This window comes from Lepidochelys kempii, chromosome 12 (genome assembly GCF_965140265.1).
Source record: "Lepidochelys kempii isolate rLepKem1 chromosome 12, rLepKem1.hap2, whole genome shotgun sequence".
Classification (NCBI taxonomy): domain Eukaryota; kingdom Metazoa; phylum Chordata; order Testudines; family Cheloniidae; genus Lepidochelys; species Lepidochelys kempii.
The window spans coordinates 13762011-13782834 of NC_133267.1; the positions used below are offsets into that span (position 1 = coordinate 13762011).

The following is a 20824-nucleotide window of genomic DNA, read 5'->3' on the forward strand; positions in this document are numbered from 1 at the left end:
TTCTACTCCTTCCTGCTTTTTATGGGCAGCTCCAAGCCACCCAAACCCAACATGCTTGTTGGATGTTTGGCACCGACCAATAGGTGCATTCTGAATAAGAAAGGGCCAACAAAGACCAGCAGGTGCCACACCATCACCCAGAGATGTGTGGCCCACCCTCCATGAGCCTGCCCCACAAGCAGGTGCTACTAATACCTCCTTCTGCACAACACCCACAATTGTGAATTCTGTGGTTCTACAGAAGTAGCAGACTTCCCAGATCTCTGTTCACAGAATGATAAGTTGGCAAAGAAGAAAGGAAACAAACAATATTTGTAAGATGCTTTGGAAATGTACAATAAAATGCCATAAAGGTTACTACTACTACTAGAGCTATGTTACTTTCTGCTTCGGAAAATCATCGGTGGGGAAAAACGATTGCCCCTCCGCCCCTTTTTGTTCTTTAAGATATACTTTTTAATCTTTTAAGAGTATAACAATGAAGAGCTAAAAGAAAAAATAATCCTTTATACAAACTGAAAAAATACATTCACACATTTATACTAGTACTTACTTATTGCAGTGATGCTTTATGTGTTTTTTATATCCTTCATCTTGCAGTAGATGTTCCGGATTATATTTTCGAAGCCATTCTGCTTTATGTATATCAAAAGTGCTAGCCTGAGTCTTCACTTTCTTTCCTTTTCTACCCCTCGGCACAGGTGCTGACAAACCTACACAAAATGAAAATACAAAGCAATGGACAGTAATGTACAACTGGCAGATGCTTTGTAGTGTTTTTTAAATTAATATATTCTAAAAGAGACGTAAACTCTGGTGGTGACCTCAAATGCCATATGGGATACCAGGCTCATTATAGGTCCTTGGCCTGTCAGAAAGGGAATCTCTAAGAGGTGTATTTCATCATTAGGACAGAAAGATAAAGGAGAGATTGCTTGTTGTCACTGTTAGCACACAGTGAACTAGGTTTCAGTGAGCAATGAACTGGGAAAGTCTACTTTACATACAGCATACCAACCCATAGTGGAAAGCCAGCAATAGCAAAGAATGGGAAAAAGGAGAATTTGCTTTTCCAATCAACCTTTTGAGATAACCTCAGCAAAATCCATTTACTTTAGTTATTTAATTATTCTTTAAACAAAAATTTTAGCTGTTTTTTTCCACATACTTAGAAAATGTTGATTTCTTTATCACAAAATTACATACAAAAAGTTGTCTAATTACAGAAACACTTAGTTCCTTACCTAGGTGATTCTGCAGCTCTCGTGTTTGCCCATCCTCTGTTGGGGTGATGAGATCCCATATAAAACTTTTTATCTTTTCATCTCCTCTGTAGTGAACAAGGCAATATGCTAAGAGTGCTCGGCAAATTATCTCCACGTCCTGTTCATTTAGTTGCCTCTTGAAGCGACCGTGTGACAAAATCTCTCTCCAACGACCCCACCTGATCCAAAGTGACACACCCAGCAGAATTTTTAAAATACAATACTCAGGCAATCTGTATGTGAGTATTATTGCAAAAGGAACAACTTCTTAAGATTTTGTGGTTTTCACTTTTTTGGTGTCTTCGGAAGCTTAAGCTCCTAGAGTCCAAAGGACTGTGAATCACTCAGGCTTCAGATACCATGATGTTGTAAACATCAAAATAACCGTTTCAAATGAAAATCTGAAGAATGTGTATCTCAAATATGGATTATTGGTTTAGGTTTTTCAAAAATCGTTATTACAGCACTGCTAAATGTACACACACTGTCTCTCTCTTTATGTGAACTACGACCAAGGTTTTTGTTCCCAAATGTTAGGCTCATAAATAATAGGCTTGATTTTCAAAAGTGCTGAGAATCTGCAAGTTCCTATTCAAACCAGCTGGAACTGCAGGGTGCTTAGTATATTTCAAAATCAGGTTGCTTACGCACCTAATTATGGATTTATAAGCCTAACTTTAGGTATCTCTTTCTGAAAATTGTGTTCTATTTTTCCAGACTGATTTTAAAATGAACACATACTGTATGTGCATTATATTACGCAATTTCTAACTCTGCATAGTTCTTTCCAGTGAACACTTAAAATTTATGTATAATCCATGGATTAACAAATTTCTCACATTTTGATTAAAAAGGAAAAACCTCACTCTTTCTATTAAACTTTTCAGAAGAGAAAAGACTTATATAGGGTACAGAACAAAATTCCCATCCCAAACAGATTTCCCCAACGTGTCTCATGCATACAACTCTGATTTAAAAATTGATAGATAGTTTGACAGTGTTATTGGTGAGCTGCAGTTCATCTGAGCTCCTGAGAGCACTCCTCTTAAGAGTCGGGGAGGATGAGAATTACAAATACAGAAGTACATTAAGAGTATATTAGAAGAATGACTTAAAATACTGAAGAAAAAGGAAAGGAGTTATGCTGCCAGTGTATCTCATACTTTACTAGTTTATAAGTCTCAACAGTTGGCAATATTTAAAACGCACATAACCATTTTACATCTTAAGATCTATAATTCATTCTTGTTAATAAAACAAAAAGTATATTCCATAAATAAGATTTAGTATATTTAGAAATCAACACTATGTTGTGAGTTTCACTTTAACAAAATAGAGTATATTTTACCCATAGACTAATAAGTTTTTCTCCACCCGAAAGCACTCTGTTCTTCCATATCCACTAGAGCGGTCACAAGGCCTGCGGAGTTTTGGTTTATCATCCCCTTCACTCTCTGCTTCTGATAACTCAGCCAGCTCATCTTTTGTGGCACTAAAGGGTCTTGTTTGCTTCCTAATTCTTGGGGTATCAATAACCAGGCTGTTCTGTAAAATTTTAACAAATATTATTTAAGACATAGTTGGTAACATTTTCTAAAAGTACCTGACATAATTTTGAGAGGGCAATTTCTATTTAAATTTCACATTTACACAAACATCAAAGAAATTCCTAGCTGTAAACCAATTATAGAATTCTTATGCAACAAAACAGACATTCTTCATTCTTTACTCCTTCAATGAGACCAATACATTAGATGTACATTACAAACTAGATGTAACATTTTATTTTGTTTGTACTGAATACTGCCATAGATATTGGGGACCAGTTTCTTCCCTATGCTCTTGGCAATGCAAAGGAGACATAAAGCCATTTTAAAACTGACAACCTAGTGATTCCTTCAACACAGGGGTGGCGTGGCCATGAGCAACACATCTTGAAGAACAGTTATGAAAGGTAGGTAACCGTTTTTATTTCGAGTGCTTGCTCATGTCAATTCCATGTCCCATCCTCCTACCCCTCTGTTGGAGTTGCTGGCAAGAAGGAACTGAGAGGGGGAAAGGCTGGCGGCGCCTGATATACCGCCGCATGGGAGCGCCACTCCAGGGGGCGCCACAGCTGGCCCTATGGATACCACTAAGGCAAAAATCTCCGACAACTGTGCACATGGGCGCGTGCACAACTAAAATGGAATTGACATGAGCAAGCACTTGAAGAAGAACTGACATTGTGGCTCTCTCTCACACTCTTTCGAAGCGCCTATGGTAGGGGTTGTGACCAATGGAAATCAAGCAGTCAGACTGGCTCTTGTGTTCCAGCCATTCTTAGGTGCTAAAATGGTCTCCTGGGTCATTTGGGAACCAGATTTACATTAGAAAAGCCCTGAACCTGCCTATTAATGCACCGACTAACCAAAGAAGTCAATTTAAAATAACAAGTGTGATGATTAGTTTTGGTTGAAAAAGTTTCATAAATCCAACACTGCTATCCTTAAAGGCCAAAGGTTTTAATATTAATTTGCAAAGGTGGTAACTTGATAGTTCAATCTCTATTGAGAATATTCAACTCACATGAGCAACATGATTATGAGAAAGACAAAAAGGACCATTAAAAAGAATGTACACAAATGAAAATATTCACACACAAAAAATACTTACTCTACCACTGATGGCATCTATATCTATTTCTGCTTTTTTGGCCCATTTCTGCCAGAAGTTAGGATCATCTAATGAAATATCAGTTCTATTTCCAGATGCAACAAAACTAGCCTGCAATAAACATCATCATATTCATTAATGGCATAAAACTGTAATACAGAATGACTATGTTAAATATACACCAAATTATTCTTTTTAAATACTAAGCCCCTCATGTTCAATGTGTGCATCAAAAATGCTTCTAAGTCCATAAATTCACAGAAAATTAAGGCAGCAGCTAAGAAAGGAGATGCTAAAAAAACATTGTAGCCTCCATCAATTTGGTACTGACAAAAAGCACTAAGAGAGTACATCCTGACTGCCAAAAGCTGGATGGTGGACAAGATATAAACTACTGAGAAAAATATTTCAGGATTATTATTGATTCATGCTCTAAAAACTTTGCTAAAACATGTACATGCCAACTCTGAGCTTGCAGAGTTAGAAGGGTTTCTCTATTTAGAAGATACTCCCAGTTCCTTAAAGGGATCAGAACATTTAACTAAATACATAATACTGGCAGAACAGCAGCAGCAAAAATATTCCCATGCACAGAAAAGTGATGGACAGCATCCTCTAAAAGACATTACAAAAAGGAAAGTATCTAAATAATCAACTGCAGTATATCCTTGACCAAAAACATGCCATAAGATCAGAGGAAAGAAAACAAGAGCAGGACCTTTCATTTTGAAAAGAAATCTCACAAAGATAATTTGAATCCAGACCTGTCCTACAATCAGGTGTCTAATTAAGAATGATGTTTGGTAAAAATTACCATATATACTCGATCATAAGCCAGTTCGTTTATAAGCCAACACCCCCGAGATGGATAAGTAAAAATGGAAAATGTTTATGACCCATTCATAAGCCAACCCTATAATTCAGGGGTCAGCAAACTTTGGCTCCCGGGCCATCAGAATAAACTGCTGACTGGCAGAGACAGTTTGTTTACCTCGAGCCCTCCGCAGACACGGAGGAAAACCTAAGTACACGAAGTGTCCCAGCATGCCAACTGCTTACCCTGATGGGCCAGGACAGCAACTGGTGGGGAAATTTGCAGGGGTGGGGGAGAAGCTGGGGATTAGGGAGTAACCCCTGTGACCACCCCCCACATGACACCACCCCTAGCCCGGGGCTCCTGCACTCTCCCTATCCCACCCCTTCCCACCTTATCTGGGGAGGGCCAGGGGAGGACGTCTCTGGCCTGGCTGGAGCTGCTCTGGCAGGCTGGGCAGCGCAGCCGCAACATGTTCCAGTGGGCCGGGCCGGGCGACCTCAGCCTGCTCTGGGGGGCCGGGCGGCGCGGCCACACCCGTGTAGCCAGGTGGAGGGAACAGGGGGAGCGATGCAAAAAAAAAAAAAGAAAAAAAGAAGTGCCACCCGCTGCGGCGCTTTTACTCACCCAGCGGCACTCCGGCGGCCAGCCCTCACTCGCTCTGGGTGTCTTTGGCGGCACTGAAGGTCCCGCCGCCGAAGACCTGGAGCGCTGCCGGGTGCGTAAAAGCGCCGTAGCGGGTGGCACCTTTTTTCTGGATCGCTCCCCCTGTTCCCTCAACACGGGAAAATTTACAAGATGCCAAGAAATTGACAAGGTGCCACTTGTGCTCAGTGGGGGAGCGACCGCTGCCCCGCTAGCTAAGCCACTGGGCCACAGCCTGCTCTGGGAGGCCGGGCCGGGCGGCGTGGCCACAGCTTGCCAGCCTCAGAGCTGCAGCTGCTTCTGAGGCTGGGGGGAGAGCAGCGTAGCCAGAAGCGGAGAGACTCTGGACCCGCCTCTTCCCTTCTGGCTCTGCTGCCTCTCCTTGCCCCCTCTGTTGGGGGGAGGGGCTGTGCCCCACCTCTCCCCCTCTCTATACCCATTCATAAGCCAACCCCTTTCTCTGATGCTTCCCTTTTTTACTAAAAAAATTCGGCTTTTGAACAAGTATATACGATATATAGATCTCCATGTGACTGCCAAAGAGATCTCAAGGCAACAACACAGAGAATAGGCCACTCTAACTAACACATCAAAACTGTAATGTGCCATTACATAATGCACCTTTAAAGCCTTCCGCCCCTTACATTCCCTTTTGCAGCAGTTTCTGACCTCCTCTCCCCCCCCGCCCAACCCATAAAACACTGCTACCTTCCTTCGGCAAGCCCAGAAAACTTAAAAGTGCGGTGTGGTCATTTGAAATGTTTCAGACGAGAGGCAGACTAGTGTTTAAAAAAAAAAAAAGTTGGATGGACTTTCTAAAATGTTTATTTATTCTACGTACCATGTAACTTAGGATAAACAAGACATACAGCAAGGTCTCACTGGTATGCATATTATAGCAAAGGAACAATTATAGGCAGGATACAAGGAATTCTGAACATGTATGCTAAACCCAACAAAGGCCCTGATTTTACATATAGCTCCACTTGGGCAAAGGGTTTCACCTGAATGGAGCCCACTGCAGAATCAGGACCTAAATATTTATATTTTTATGTAAAGTGAATGACTCAGTAGTGTTTGTAACCTGTCAATTTTGTAAAAAGACTACATGGCTATGACTCCACAATCATCCCTCAATATATCATCTGAATCTTCAGAAGAGACCTGGAGTGGAATTTTCATAAGTGTATTTCCCTCAGAACTTTTAAAGCAGGAAAGACAGAGCTCTACAAATTTTAACATAAGGAACTACTCAGCACTGACAGGGAGGAAGGACTAGATGACCCCAGGAAGTCATCCTTGCTGCTTTTAATTCCTATGACTAATTTAGCATAACGGAGAAAAGGACTCTCTGAAGAGGCCACATCACCACTTAGGGATTTCATCTTACACAGACCTTGTCTACACTACCGGGGTAAGTCAACCTAAGGTACGCTACTCCAGCTACATGAATAATGTAGCTGGAGTTGATGTAGCTTAGGTCAACTTAATGCGGTATCTACACCGTGCTGCGTCAACGGGAGACGCTCTCCTGTTGACTTGCCTTAATCTTCTCGTTCCTGTGGAGTACCGGAGTCGACCAGAGAGCACTCTGTCGTCAATTTATGGGGTCTTCACTAACCCCACTAAATTGACCGCTGCTGCATGGATCGCAGCAGTGTCCATCTCCATTAAGTGTAGACATGGCCATTCAGGTTTCATTTAAGTAGAATACATTAAGGGAATGTTCTGATTTCCAGCCCCTGGTAATTTAAATTAGGGATTTGGGGGCAGTTTAATGCCAAAGAAAGACATGCAAATAACACTGGCATGGGAAGAAAAGGTAAATTATGTATAAAAATACTTTTTGGTTGTTCTCATAAAGAAGAGATGATAGCATTAAGCTTCCTGATTCTTCTTTCCTAAGATAGGTTTCACAAGAGAAACCTAACTCCACAATCAATAAGTTTAAATGGATCCTCAATCAATATAACTGCATGCATATTCTGAGATCCATAGAAAGCTAAGTTCTTCTGTCCCCCTCAACCTTTTTCGTTCTTTTTATTTCTGCCACTTCTGTCTGCTATAGTGAATGTTATATGTCAATGGCCTAACCAATTTGAGAAAGTTTATAACTCCCCATAATTCACATTGTTTGTATTCATTCTTGAAATCAAAAAATGCTTTAAAATTATTTTCAAGGGAAGCATTTTAAACAAAGAGATTTAGATGAATACAATTAGAAGTAGCCATAAAATAGCTCAAACATGGCCCTTGCCAATAACCAGCATAGAGTATATTCTATTTTCTGTCTTAAATGTAAATGCTGTCTCTAGCACCAGTAAGAAATTAGTATGGAATTATTTTCCTCAATTCTATCCTTGTCCCACACCCTCAGTTTCTTTTTCTTACATTTTAAAGATCTTCATTTCCTCTCCTATACAACCATCCTTGCTTTGCTTTTCAAACACCTAACAAGAAAACAATATGGATAAAGAGATGCCTCTGCATTTCCAGTATAAACCTGAGTTATTCTTTAATCCCATTCAACACTTATTTGCTCGTATGTGCTTTACACCTGCAATGACTGTCTTAGTTTATGTGCTAGTGTATGAATAAAGCAAAGCAAAAGTATTCTCAGTAACTGTACGTCCTCTATATCAAAAATATATTAGTAGTCGTTGCTTTTAAAAAAAAAACATAACAAAAATAAACACCAGAAGTACACAGCTATTGTTTTCCCAGCACGTGGTCCATACTTTTGAGTATGCAATTTACTCAATGTATGCCATGCCAATCAGAGATTTTTCCATGTGCACACGTCTATATAGGTCTCTCTCTAGTGACATCAGTATGCAAAATCTCTCGAGTACATACACAAAAGGTAAAGTAGACAGAAGTGTGCGCATGCAAAAGAACAGATGCAACGTGGGCCTCATATTTAAAAACAAACAGTCCCATGAAATTCTTTGCTGACACAAAGTTCTACAAATCTCACATTCTGAATCTAAGCAACAATAAGAATTTTCTTAAATAAGAGGCAGAGTAGCATGATCAAATGGAAAACAAGTTGCTGCTACTGTACCTTGGCAAACGTTGAACCCCTTCCTTCGGATTCAATTGTGATAGTTTTCGTACGGCGCTGCAAGATTTGGTCTATGTCTTCTTCACAGAATTTAGAGCCCTCATCCTCTTCATCCATAATAGCACCATAGGCACCCCTTCGAAGCAGGTCTTCTATTTCTTTTTTGGAAAGCTGTTGGATCTGTACAAATAATTAAAGGTGTTTTTGTTTTAATTTGTTGTAAAAATGGATGAAAAATTCACAAAAGCATATGTGCAGTATTTTTTCTACCTACTTCCATGACCAATATTTTTATAATTAAGTTAACCTTTCAGATTTGTAGATTTAGTATCTACCTTTTTATAATTAAACAATAAAAACAATAAAGTGATAAATACAATTATATTAAATTTATATAAATATTATTATAGCATATTTCGTGTACCCTTGCGTCTACATTTGGGCACCTATTGAGTACCTTGATGAATCAAGGCTTTATTATATGTCATGATTCATTTGGGACTCGGGGAAAAAATAGCTTTGTGTCCTAGTTTAATCAATATCTAAAGATGTATATGATCACCAGTATAACTCAATTAACTCTTCCTTTACCAAACTACGATATATCAAGGTTTGATTGTGGAGCTAATGTAGTCCTGCCTTCTTCCATACAAACAGAAAGCTGCACAGGAAATGAGATAGGAATCCTGTCTCACTGTTGTGAAGAATTTGTAACGAATGTTGTGAAATGTGAAGCATAATACTTTAATGATTCTAGGTTCATGGTCTGGCATAATCTGTACAAATAATAAAATAAATAAAGCCTATACCATTTAAAAAAAAAATGTGGAAAGCAAAATATTTCACTTTTTCAGATACGTCACCAAGGCAATTATCTACCCTGTGGTTTAACAAGAAAAGATGGAGGAAGTAGTCTGTGCAAGAGTTCAAAGCAAATTTATGGCTAAGCTTTTGAAGACATTTCCAAATGTTCATCTTTGCCTTCATCAGAAAGCATCACATAGCTATGCACACAATTAAAAAAAAAAAGGCCCAAGAAAAAAGTTAAAATTAATTAAGCTGTTTCCTTGCAATTACAAAGTAGCTTTAAAAATAGTAGTTATTCTGGCCAAAAACAAAAAGTCTACATACACCACCAACACTATTTTCTCTTCCACTCATGCTCTGTAAGACAGCTTTATCCAGACCCAATTTCAGACTTGCTCTGTCAAACATCTCTCTCTCATATGAGTTCCGAGTTATCAATCTGTAGACCTTTACTGCTTTGTTCTGACCAATCCTGTGACAACGGGCTTGGGCCTTTGAAAGAGGAAACAAAAATAAAATCAGGTTTCTGCCTAGGAGCAAGATATATTCCTTCATCTAAGAAACCTGCTGCGTTATAAAGTAATCTTAAAGGAACACAGTCTACTTGAAAACAAATCAGTGTTTTTAAATGGAAGTCGTACAAATACAGAAGAGGTCTGGAAAGTTAAAAGTAGTCTTGAAAAGATTGATTAGTAGGAAGAATGCAGGTGAAGTGGTCTAAGTTGCATGATATCATGTTATTTAGCTCATAATTAAATCCTATCTATATATTTGTTCACAGTACTGATCTCTCCACATCACTCCAGTCAGATGCTAGACAAAAAGTCATTTGAGGATTTCTGAGATTTTGATTCCACTTCCTTTTCCTTAAATTCGGTCCATTTTCTAGGTGATCTTACAACTGAAACATTTTTGTGCTAATCTAAACAGAAGGTTTCTAGTTTTAATTTTAATCAATTATTTCTAGTTTTAATAAGTGATGAAAAATCTCTCCATCTTTGCATTATTCTTTTATCTACTTGTATTAAGAGTCATCTCTTTCTTCCCCTATGTCCTTAATGGATAACTTCAGTTTTCTGAACTTGTACATATTTTATTAGTTCAAATTTCTCTTGTGTGTACCCCCACAACCCTTTTTGTATACTAAATAGTCCTCTTGATGCAATCTTCAGTTATTCTATATGATATGCAGCAGAGTGTCCACAACTGTATGCCAAATCCCAGCTGTAATCTAAACAGCATGATGTAACTAAGGAGACACGTCCCCCCCTCCCCGATTCTTACATGTGATACCTCTAATTATAATTCCATGATTATATCTACTTCTTCACTTCAACATCACTTCGCATATATTATTAACTTTTCTCTATTATTTACACTAAGTAATTTTTCTGCACTGATAATGAATAGCCAGCCACTGGCTTTCCACTGCAATTTTTGTGTGTGGATAGTTTCTGAAAGTCATTCCCACTCCTTCTCTAACACTATGAGCATCACAGAAATAACTGAAACTTAGCATAGGCCCAAATTCTTCTCTAGTTCTACTATTATAAATCCAGAGCAGTTCCATTAACATTTATTCAATTAATTATGTATGAGAGAGTAAAATCTGTCCCCCAATGCGTTCTGTGATATCCTCAAAACCTTCAGAGTTTTATAATCTCACTAATAGTTTGCCTGTATTGCACTTTATATACTGCAAATTTATTATGATTTAAGCAGAGAACTAATTTTATTAAATGAATAAAGAAAGTCTATTTTGAATATTTTTGGGGAGAAACAGGAAAAGTTAAAGAAGAAAGCCTTTCAAAATTTACATTTGTATTCGGATTTCAAGACAATTACAGAAAATGGGATGGAAAAATATAGCTCTGATTATCAAAGAGACAGTCCAGCCAAATACAGTTGATCTTCTGTTTGTATACTGTAATCCTATTGTAAAAAAAAAAAAAAAAAAAAAAAGCTCTGTTATACTGTTACTGAAATATACAGCATGGTGGTTTTTATGCTCCAGTTATAACCTCAAATGAATTTACCTGGAGATCATTCTGAGGATTCCAGTCAGAATCAAAAATTATACATGTATCAGCTGCAGTCAAATTAATGCCTAATCCACCAGCTCTGGTACACAGAAGAAACACAAACCGATCAGAGTCTGGTTTGCTAAACCGATCAATAGCAGCTTGCCTCAGATTTCCTCTCACTCTCCCATCAATTCTTTCATATAAGTACCTAGAAAGTGCAAAAGAAACCCCTTATTTAGAAAAACAGGTATTACAAAAGCACAGTTACCTATCTATTATCTACAATGGAAAAAAGTTATCTTTGCTTTCTATTTACCTCTCATGAACAGCACTGATTTGGATACACAGGTGAATGCAGCTAAACACAGGGATGGATTTATATGGCCAGCTGCAACTTTCTTACTTTAACACTGGGAAAGTGTGCTATCTGTCCCGACTTGCATGTACCAAACATTTAATTGGATCCAATGAGGGGATTACAGGGCTCCCACCATATAACCCATAACTCAGCCCACACTTCTGAATCATCTCTCATACTCCCAGAGAGGGTATCAAAAGTGAAATCTCGGTCTGCAAAGCTTTCAGGTCTTTCCTTCTCCCATAGGCCTGAGGTCCACCAATGAAATCTCACGTCTCTTTTACTTGTGGGAGCTGGCCATCTGGCCTTTATCCATACTGGATATTGGCTGCAAGTTGCGACAAATTAAACATTCCTACAAATGACTAATATTGATTTCTAAGTCCTATGTCTATTTAATTAAACTGTACTTCCATGATGCTGCAAGGAGGGTGAAAAATACCATCAGGCCTCTGACAATTTGGCCCCAACAGGAAAAACTCCCTACACATTAACATGTGTGATCATCATAAAAACACAGCTCCTATGCTATAATTACAGGGACGGAGGGTAGAGCAGCAAAATGGGACAAGAGGCTCCAAAAGACGCAGGCAGAAGTTTAAATTAATGAAGGGGAGGACAAGGAGTTAGCTTCCATTTTCCTCTGGCTGCCCAATCGGAGGCAGTGGGGCCCCACTCCGAAAGTCCCACTCCCTCTGGAGCTGTCTACCACATTTCAAGTCTTTAACAGGGCTCACAAAATGAGTGCAAATTATAACATACTTTGGTATCGTATTGTAATATGCTAAATTGTCTCATCACATACGGGATTATTGGGTAATCAGTATAAAGCAATGTTTAGATAACTGTCACTTGAGAAACCAGTATTTGCATTGTGAACAAGTATTCCTTCTAAAAATAAATTAGTCTCTCTTTAAATTTTAGCCCGGTTTTTATTTGATTAGCATTTTTTTTTTTGCAAAGTGTTGAACATTAGCCTAACTGTAATATGTAATAATTTCTATTAAATTCTAAACTAATAATTTTGTTCTATCAAGCTCTCAAGACCAAGCAAACTGGAACAAGAATAAAGTCAACCCCCCCAAAGTCTTTAAAGAGGCACCAGTGAAACTACGTTTTCCTTAAGAAAAGCTGACAAAATGAAAAACCTAGTTAAATTATTGCTCCTTTATTAACTTTTATAATTACAAAGACTCTTGTACTCTTGCTGTAATATCAAAATATATGTGCTTTGCTCCCACACCTTAAACCATAGAAAGACCACATGCAGAGAAATAAGCGGAGTAAACTGCAAAATTTGTATTTAATTGTCAGTAGAAAGCTTCACAAGCATTTTTCCCCCTTGCTGACCAACCATAAAATGGCACAGCAGATAATCCACAGGCATTCTGGCAGTCAGCCATGTTTCTGGTGTAATGCATTTTGTCATGTATTAACTCTGACAATTCTAACCAAAGAGCAAAGCCAAACAAGTTCATACCTCTATGGCATTCAAAAGAAGAGTCAACCTGTTCAGATGCTGCACTAGTCTATGTATTATTTGCTTATAAAACAAGAAACATCTTTTTATACACATTTTTAAACAATATCACAAAATCATATGAATTGAAATCAAGATACTGATACAAGCTGAATTCCTCCTTGTGAGTAACTGCTAATTTGTACAGCAAGCATTGAAAAAAAACATACAACTACGGTCCTAAATAAAATTGCATCATAAAGGTTATTAAATATATAAAATGCAAAGTCTTTCCAATATATTTTTGCATGCAGTGTGAAACATTAGCTATATATAAGAATGGTACCAACTTTGCTTTTTCTTTTTTTTTTAATTTTAGTAGGTTGCAATCATTTATCAAAAAGATATCCCTGTTGAGAACAGCACACAGAGTTTATGAAATATGTAGCATTCTACCTTTTATGTATAAGGTAGTCCTCAAGGATGTCAAGACAGCGCACCATTTGAGAGAAGATAAGCACCTTATGGCCTCCTGCTTTCATTTTTGGAAGAAGTTTATCAATGAGGACCAATTTACCAGCAGACTGGATCATTGCTTGTAGATGAAAATCAGGAGCAGTTGGGATATATGTTTCCCTAAACTCCCCAAGGATTTTCTCTTCAGCACCTGTCAAATAATAAAAATATATGACTAATCTCAAAAGAAATGGTGGTTGTTGTTTTTTCACCCACACAACAAGTTAATGATCACACAGATTGGTTAACCCACTCTATTTCACTGTTTAACTGTTCCCTTTGGGGCAAATTCTGTCCTCCAACCACAGCCATTTTTAAAAACAAAAACAAAACAAAAAACACAACACAACCCAAACCACACATTACAGGCTACAGCTGTAAGTAAAGACAGATTTTTTCCCACAGGAGGGAGCATAAATGGAAATCTTGGGAGGGATTCCCCCTCTCCCCACAAGCCACGCTCCCATATGCTGATGTGACAGCACAAAGGGACAAGAAAAGCCCCCTTACTTGGCTTAGGGAGAATTCCCCTAGCAATGGCTCTCCATAAGGCTTAGGGTTGCCACCCCTCCCAGACTGGCCGGAATCTCCTGAAATCGAAATCGATCTCCTGGTGGCTACTGAAACCAGTCCAGGAGATTTTAATAGGCCAGTTGGAGCCGTGGCAGCAGTGCCTGCAGGCAGGGGAACTAGGAGCCGGATATGACAGTCACTTCCGGAAGCAGCCCAAGGTAAGCGCCGCCTGGCTGGAACCCGAACCCCAAACTCCCTCCCACATTCCAACCCCTTGCCCCGGCCCTGAGCCCCGTCCCGCACCCAAACTCCCTCCCAAAGCCAGCACCGTGCACCCCCTTCTGTGCCTGAAGCCCCCTCCCACACTGCAAACCCTTCTGCCCCACCCCCCAGCCCAGACCCCGCACTCCCTCCCACGCCCAACCCCTTTCTCCAGTCCGGTGAAAGTGAGGGAGGATCGGAGGGGAGGAAGAGGAGATAGTGAGCAAATGAGGGAGGGGGGACGAAGTGAGTGGGTGGGTGGCCTTGGGAAAGGGCGGGGACAGGGATGTTGCCTTGGGGAAGCGGCGGGGCAGGGGTGTCTGGGTTTGTGCAATTAGACAGTTGGCAACCCTAGTAAGGCTGCCATTAAAATCCTGTTGTAGGAGGCATGCTGGGGGCAGTAAAGGTATATTTGGTGTCAGGAGAAGTGTGCTGCAGAAATTCTAGAAGAGTAGATATCTATACATAGCCAGGGATGAGCTGTCTAAGAGGACGGGAGGGTCACATTGGCCTTCAGAACAGTCCAAAATAAAGAAGACACAAAGATGGCTTAAAGAGACAGAGCACATAATCACACCTGTCTGTCTATCTTTCTGAGTGGCCCTAAATTCGTCAGGCCAAATTCACATTTTATGTACCTCCTCTGATGGCTACAGATTTCAAATAAGTTACACCTGGGCTGAATGGAGTAATTCATTTTAAAGTTAGTTATGACAAAAAGAGAAACAATATTTGGGCACATTGTTTCAGAGAATGGAATTTAAGGAACAGCAGTTGGCCTTATCCCATCAGAAATTTGAGTATAGCCGCCGAAATAATTTACAAAGGTTTCAGAAACATTGTATTAACACAAAACTACCTTTTCACACTATAGGTTCACAGCTACAACATTCATAACCAATACAATTGTAATTACTGATTAAAACAAAGCCACTGGTAGCTAAGAATTTTGTTTTTTTGAAACCAGAAGAGCATAGAAAAGAAGAGATTACTCACCTTGTGGAAAAAGAAAAGGAGTACTTGTGGCACGTTAGAGACTAACAAATTTATTTGAGCATAAGCTTTCGTGAGCTACAGCTCACTTCATCGGATGCATTCAGTGGAAAATACAGTGGGGAGATTTATATACACAGACAACATAAAACAATGGGTGTTACCATACACACTGTAACCAGAGTGATCACTTAAGGTGAGCTATTACCAGCATGAGCGGGGGGGTAGGGGGGGTAACACAGGGACGTCGACGGACCTTTTCTAGTGGTTATCAAGGTGGGCCATTTCCAGCAGTTGACAAGAACGTCTGAGGAGCAGTGGGGGGTTGGAGGGGGGAATGAACATGGGGAAATAGTTTTACTTTGTGTAATGACCCATCCACTCCCCGTCTTCATTCAAGCCTAAGTTAATTGTATCCAGTTTGCAAATTAATTCCAATTCAGCAGTCTCTCATTGGAGTCTGTTTCTGAAATTTTTTTGTTGAAGTATTGCCACTTTTAGGTCTGTAATCGAGTGACCAGAGAGACTGAAGCGTTCTCCAACTGGTTTTTGGATGTTATAATTCTTGACATCTGATTTGTGTTCATTTATTCTTTTATGTAGAGACTGTCCAGTTTGGCCAACGTACATGGCAGAGGGGCATTGCTGGCACATGATGGCATATATCACAGTGGTGGACGTGTAGGAGAACGAGCCTCTGAAAGTGTGGCTGATGTGATTAGGCCCTATGATGGTGTCCCCTGAATAGATATGTGGACACAGTTGGCAACAGGCTTTGTTGCAAGGATAGGTTCCTGGGTTAGTGGTTCTGTTGTGTGGTTGCTAGTGAGTATTTGCTTCAGGTTGGGGGGCTGTCTGTAAGCAAGGACTGGCCTGTCTCCCAAGATCTGAGAGAGTGATGGGTTGTCCTTCAGGATAGGTTGTAGATCCTTGATGATGCGCTGGAGAGGTTTTAGTTGGGGGCTGAAGGTGATGGCTAGTGGCGTTCTGTTATTCATAGGGCCTAATCACATCAGTCACACTATCAGAGGCTCGTTCACCTTCACATCTACCAATACGATATAAGAAGATGGGTGAAGGAGGGTGGGTAGTGGAGCACCCATAGGTGGACATATTTTAAAGAAACACAGTTAGTACACAAACCGAGTAACAACTTCTTTTTTGAATAGTGTCTTTATGAGTGCTCCACCTCAGGTGACTTCGAGCAATATTTCCAGATGGAGGAGGCAGCTTCAGAATAGTTCAGAACTGAAGACAGTACTGCAGAATCAAGTGTCAAATCAGATCTGATGGAATGGATCAAGACGTAATGTTTTGAAAACGTAAGTACTGAAACTCATGTACAGGCTCTATATATTTCAGATACCAGCACTTTCTTTTATAATGCTGTAGATCTTGCTTGTGATCTGGCTGAATGTGCTAACACCCTTTGGGGGGAATGAGCACCCACAGCATCATAACAAGCAATAATACCAGATATCCATCTCAACAGTCTCTGAGCAGAGATCAAGGACCCTTTAATCTATCTGCAAAGGAAATGAAGAGCCTATGTGACTTCCTAAATTTTTTCATCCTATTTAAGTAGAAGGCCAATGCCCTTCAAAGATCCAGGGCATGTAAATAGAATTCCTGTAGAGAACGATGTGGTTTTGGGGAAAACACTGGAAAATGAATGGACTGATTAAGGTGGAACTCTGATAGAACCTTAGGTAAGAATTTAGAGTAGGGACATAAGGACACCTTGTCCTTAAAGAACGCTATGAAGGGGAGGTTCTGCCATCAAGGCTCCAATCTCCCGATCCAACAGCCTACATGATGACTACTAAAAAGGCCATCTTCATAGACAAATGCAACAGAGAACAGGTTGCCAGTGGTTCAAATGGAAATCTTACAAGGTCACTGAGTTCAAGGTTAAGGTCCCAGGTTAAAGCAGGGTTTCTAATCTGCGGACAGAGATTCCCCAAACCCTTAATAAACCTATACAATATTGGATGAGCAAATACAGACAATCCTTCTACCAGAGGATGAAAGGCTGATATTCTGGCCAAATGGACCTTAATCAAACTAATTTATAACCCTGGTTTCTTTAGATCCTACAGATAAACCAGGATGACTGAAAGTGGCACCAAATCAGGCAGGAGACAACAACGACAACACGAATGGAAGAATCTCTTCCATTTCTGCAGGTAAGTAGTGAGGGTTGATCTGTTTCTATTATTCAGTAACACCTGTTGTACAGACTAACACGGCTGGTACTCTGAAACCTGTTGTACTTACGTAGAGCAGGAGGATTCTAACCTCATGAACCATTGAGGAGCCACACCTTGAGGCAGAGAATTGCTAGGCTGGGATGAAGCACATGACCCATATCCTATAACAGAAGATGAGTAATGGACGGAAGCTCAAACGATGGTTGGGTACATAGGTGAAACAGGTATGGGTACCAAACTTGTCTCAGCCACGTCAGCACTATAAGGCTAACTCCGGCTCTGTCTTGTCTGATCATGTTCATCACACTTAGTATCAGCAGCATTGGAGGAATTGCATAGAACAGACCCTTCTTCCAAGGAGTGGTGGCCCAGATCCCCTCTTGTGCAGGAAAGAGAAGACTTCCTATTCCTAGCGGTAGTGAAGAGATACACCTCTGGCAGTCCCCATCTTATGAATATGCTGAGGAGAAACTGGTGTCTAGATCCCATTCATAATTCTGTGAGAACTGTCTGCTGAGGAATTGTTGTTCTGAATACCTTGGAGGTAGATCTCTGAAATTTGGATCTGATGAGCTATGTACCAATCCCATAGCTTTATGGGTTTGGCACGCTGGAAGGAGGATCTTGCTCCTCCAAGCTTGTTGATATAGAACATGCAGGATATGTTGTCCGCCGTGACCCAAATTGATTTGCCCTGATGAGGGGTAGGAAATGAAGGAAAGCATTCCTGACAGCCCTGAGCTCCAACAAATTGAGGTGAGTTCCCCATTTCAACTGTGATGCATCAGTCACTTAAGGGGCTGGGTGACGGAAAGGGACTCTCACACAGATATTGAGTTAATTTTTCCATCAGTCTAAGGAGTTCCTCACACATACAGAAACTGTCATCTATCTATCCAGTGGGTCTCTGACTGGAGAACTGGTCATTCTGAGCCAACCCTGGAAGCAGCAGAGACATAGCCCTCCATGATTGGTCCAAAGGTTCAAGCTGCCATGTGTCCCAGGAACTGAATTTCTATTGTGGTTCAACGGTCCCCTGAATTGCTCATCCCAGACCTGACAAGGTTACAAATCTGTCTAAGGAAGGTAGTCTCTGGCTGTCAACAAATCCAAATATGCCCTTATAAACTGTATCTTCTGTACAGGGGTTAATATGGATTTTTTTTTACATTAAGCTGCAGACCCAACTCCTGGTACAGAGCAAGGGCCATCTGGATGGAAGACAGCACTGCTTCGCAGGAATGGTTGCCAAGGTACAGGAAGACTAGGATCGCTTCTTGTTGGAGGTAAGCAGCCACTACTGCCAGGACTTTTGAGAACGCCATTGAGACTGAGGAAAGGGCAGCACTCAGTATGGGAAATGATCTTGGGACTACAGTGAAACATTGGTATTTCCTGTGCAATGGGTGAATCTTTATATGAAAATAGACATCTTGTTGGTCGAGGGCCAAAAATCAATCCCCCTTCTCTAGTGAAGGAATTATAGCTGCCAGAGTTACCATCCTAAACTTCTCAGACTTTACAAATTTGTTTAGAAGTCTTAGATCTAAGATGGGTCTCCACCCTGTGTCCTTCTTTGGTGCAAGGAAATACGTAATCCCTTGTGTTTATAAGCTCCTAAATTAAAAAAAAGTTCACTTCTTGTCTCGATAAAAGCTTGTGAGAGGAGTCCCTGAAGAGGAATGGGGTGGAAGAGAGGGAGTGATATAAAATGGATGGTTTAACCAATGTTATGACTCCTATGACCTATTTGTCAGCAGTGAACTGCCTCCAAACATACTGAAAATAGGCAAGGCAGTCTCCAAAGTGGGAGAGGTGGGCTAATGGGCACAGCTGTCAATACAGAGATGCAGGGGGATTCAAACCCTGGATAGGTGGTCACAGAGGGTGGCTGGGCGTCCGTCTCTCTCTGAAATCTAGGTCTCTTTCTGGGTGGTTTGGTGGATTTAGGGAATCTGGAATCAGAGTCCTTCAGATTCTGCAATGACTCATGTTTTCCAAGAACAGTTTATGACCACTGAAGGGAAAGTCACATCACAAATGGTGATGTGTTATTGCAGGATCGTATTAACTAGTCTAGGAGACATGACGAATGTAAACCTTGGGAAGTGCTTTGTGCATCAAAGGACTCTTTTCAACAATGGGCTAAGACAAAAACAAACTGTTAGTTTAAGTAGGTTTCCCAGGAAATCTCTAGGAGGAGGGGCAAGCAAATGCACGTACTCTGCTCAAGCAAGAACTCTGCCTTTGAAGCTTTGCCTACAGGAAGGAAACTTTTGTCTGCTGACCACCTGTTACATGAGGACAGATCAAAGACCCAAAAACTATTTAAAGAAGTAACTCCCAGTTTAACAAGTGATCTTGTTCTGAGAAAAAGAAGTTATGAACTGGTAACCCCAGAAAAACCCCTTAGTGGGGTCTGAAGGACTGTTCACTGGCCAGAGTCCTTGTTGGAGTAGAGGTGATCTCTGGTAAGCTTATTAGCATCCTTACATGTATTTTTATTGTTTTAAATATATTTTCTCTGTAATGCTTTTACCTTAAGAATAAAAACGCTTGCTTAGACAGAGCCATGTGGTAACCGAACTGTGGCAACTACATTGTTTACTTGCTCTGTGGAAAAAAGAAAAGCAGGCCTGCTTAGGCAGTCTGACTTTGCTGGGGAATTCCCAGTCTAGGCCAGGAGCTGTGCAGACTGGAAACACCATGGTCAGGAAGGAGAGAAATGCATGTCTCTGCTAAGAGAGGCAATACTCGGGAGCCAGAAAATTAAGAGTGGGTGCCTTGGCTAGACTATAGAGGGGAACTACAGGTGCAGTTGCCCTGAACTGTGACACCAAGAACGGAAGTATATCAACTGAAAAAGTCAGTCTTTTAATTTATAATGTTTTACCTTTGATAAGATAAGGGTGGTTGCAGCACTTTCTGAGTTCCATCATAGTGTTAACTAGATTGGGTACATTAGCTTGGCCAGCTCCTTTCGACAAGAATGCAAAGTTCTTCTCCAAAATTGCCCGATAATATTTCTTCTGGATATTAGTTAGTTCTACTTCAATTATAGTTTCTTCCTTGGGAGCTAACTTTTTCTCTACATCTTCCTTCAACCGTCTCAGCATCATTGGTTTCAGGATAGCTTGTAACTTTTGCACCTGAATAAAATATATATATAACTGGAATGTATGCAAAGGTAATAAAGAAGCTTAATTTAACATTTTACAATCTACATTACCTGTTTGCCAG

General features: G+C 40.3%; 1 protein-coding gene across 15 annotated transcripts in view; it reads right to left on the reverse strand.

The window, feature by feature from the left end:
- The window catches only part of CHD9 (chromodomain helicase DNA binding protein 9), a 188781-nt gene that overhangs the window by 56710 nt on the left and 111247 nt on the right, over positions 1–20824 (reverse strand). For all 15 annotated transcript variants that reach the window (XR_012154463.1, XM_073307627.1, XM_073307626.1 and 12 more), the window contains 9 exons: positions 20478–20733; positions 13548–13758; positions 11287–11482; positions 9575–9742; positions 8444–8623; positions 3921–4031; positions 2614–2810; positions 1245–1444; positions 554–713 (listed from right to left, as the gene is read on the reverse strand). Coding sequence is in view for 14 of the 15 variants with exons in the window: in XM_073307627.1 (XP_073163728.1) it covers positions 554–713; positions 1245–1444; positions 2614–2810; positions 3921–4031; positions 8444–8623; positions 9575–9742; positions 11287–11482; positions 13548–13758; positions 20478–20733 (1679 nt within the window). In the remaining variant the exon portion in view is untranslated. The remainder of the gene's footprint in view (positions 1–553; positions 714–1244; positions 1445–2613; positions 2811–3920; positions 4032–8443; positions 8624–9574; positions 9743–11286; positions 11483–13547; positions 13759–20477; positions 20734–20824) is intronic.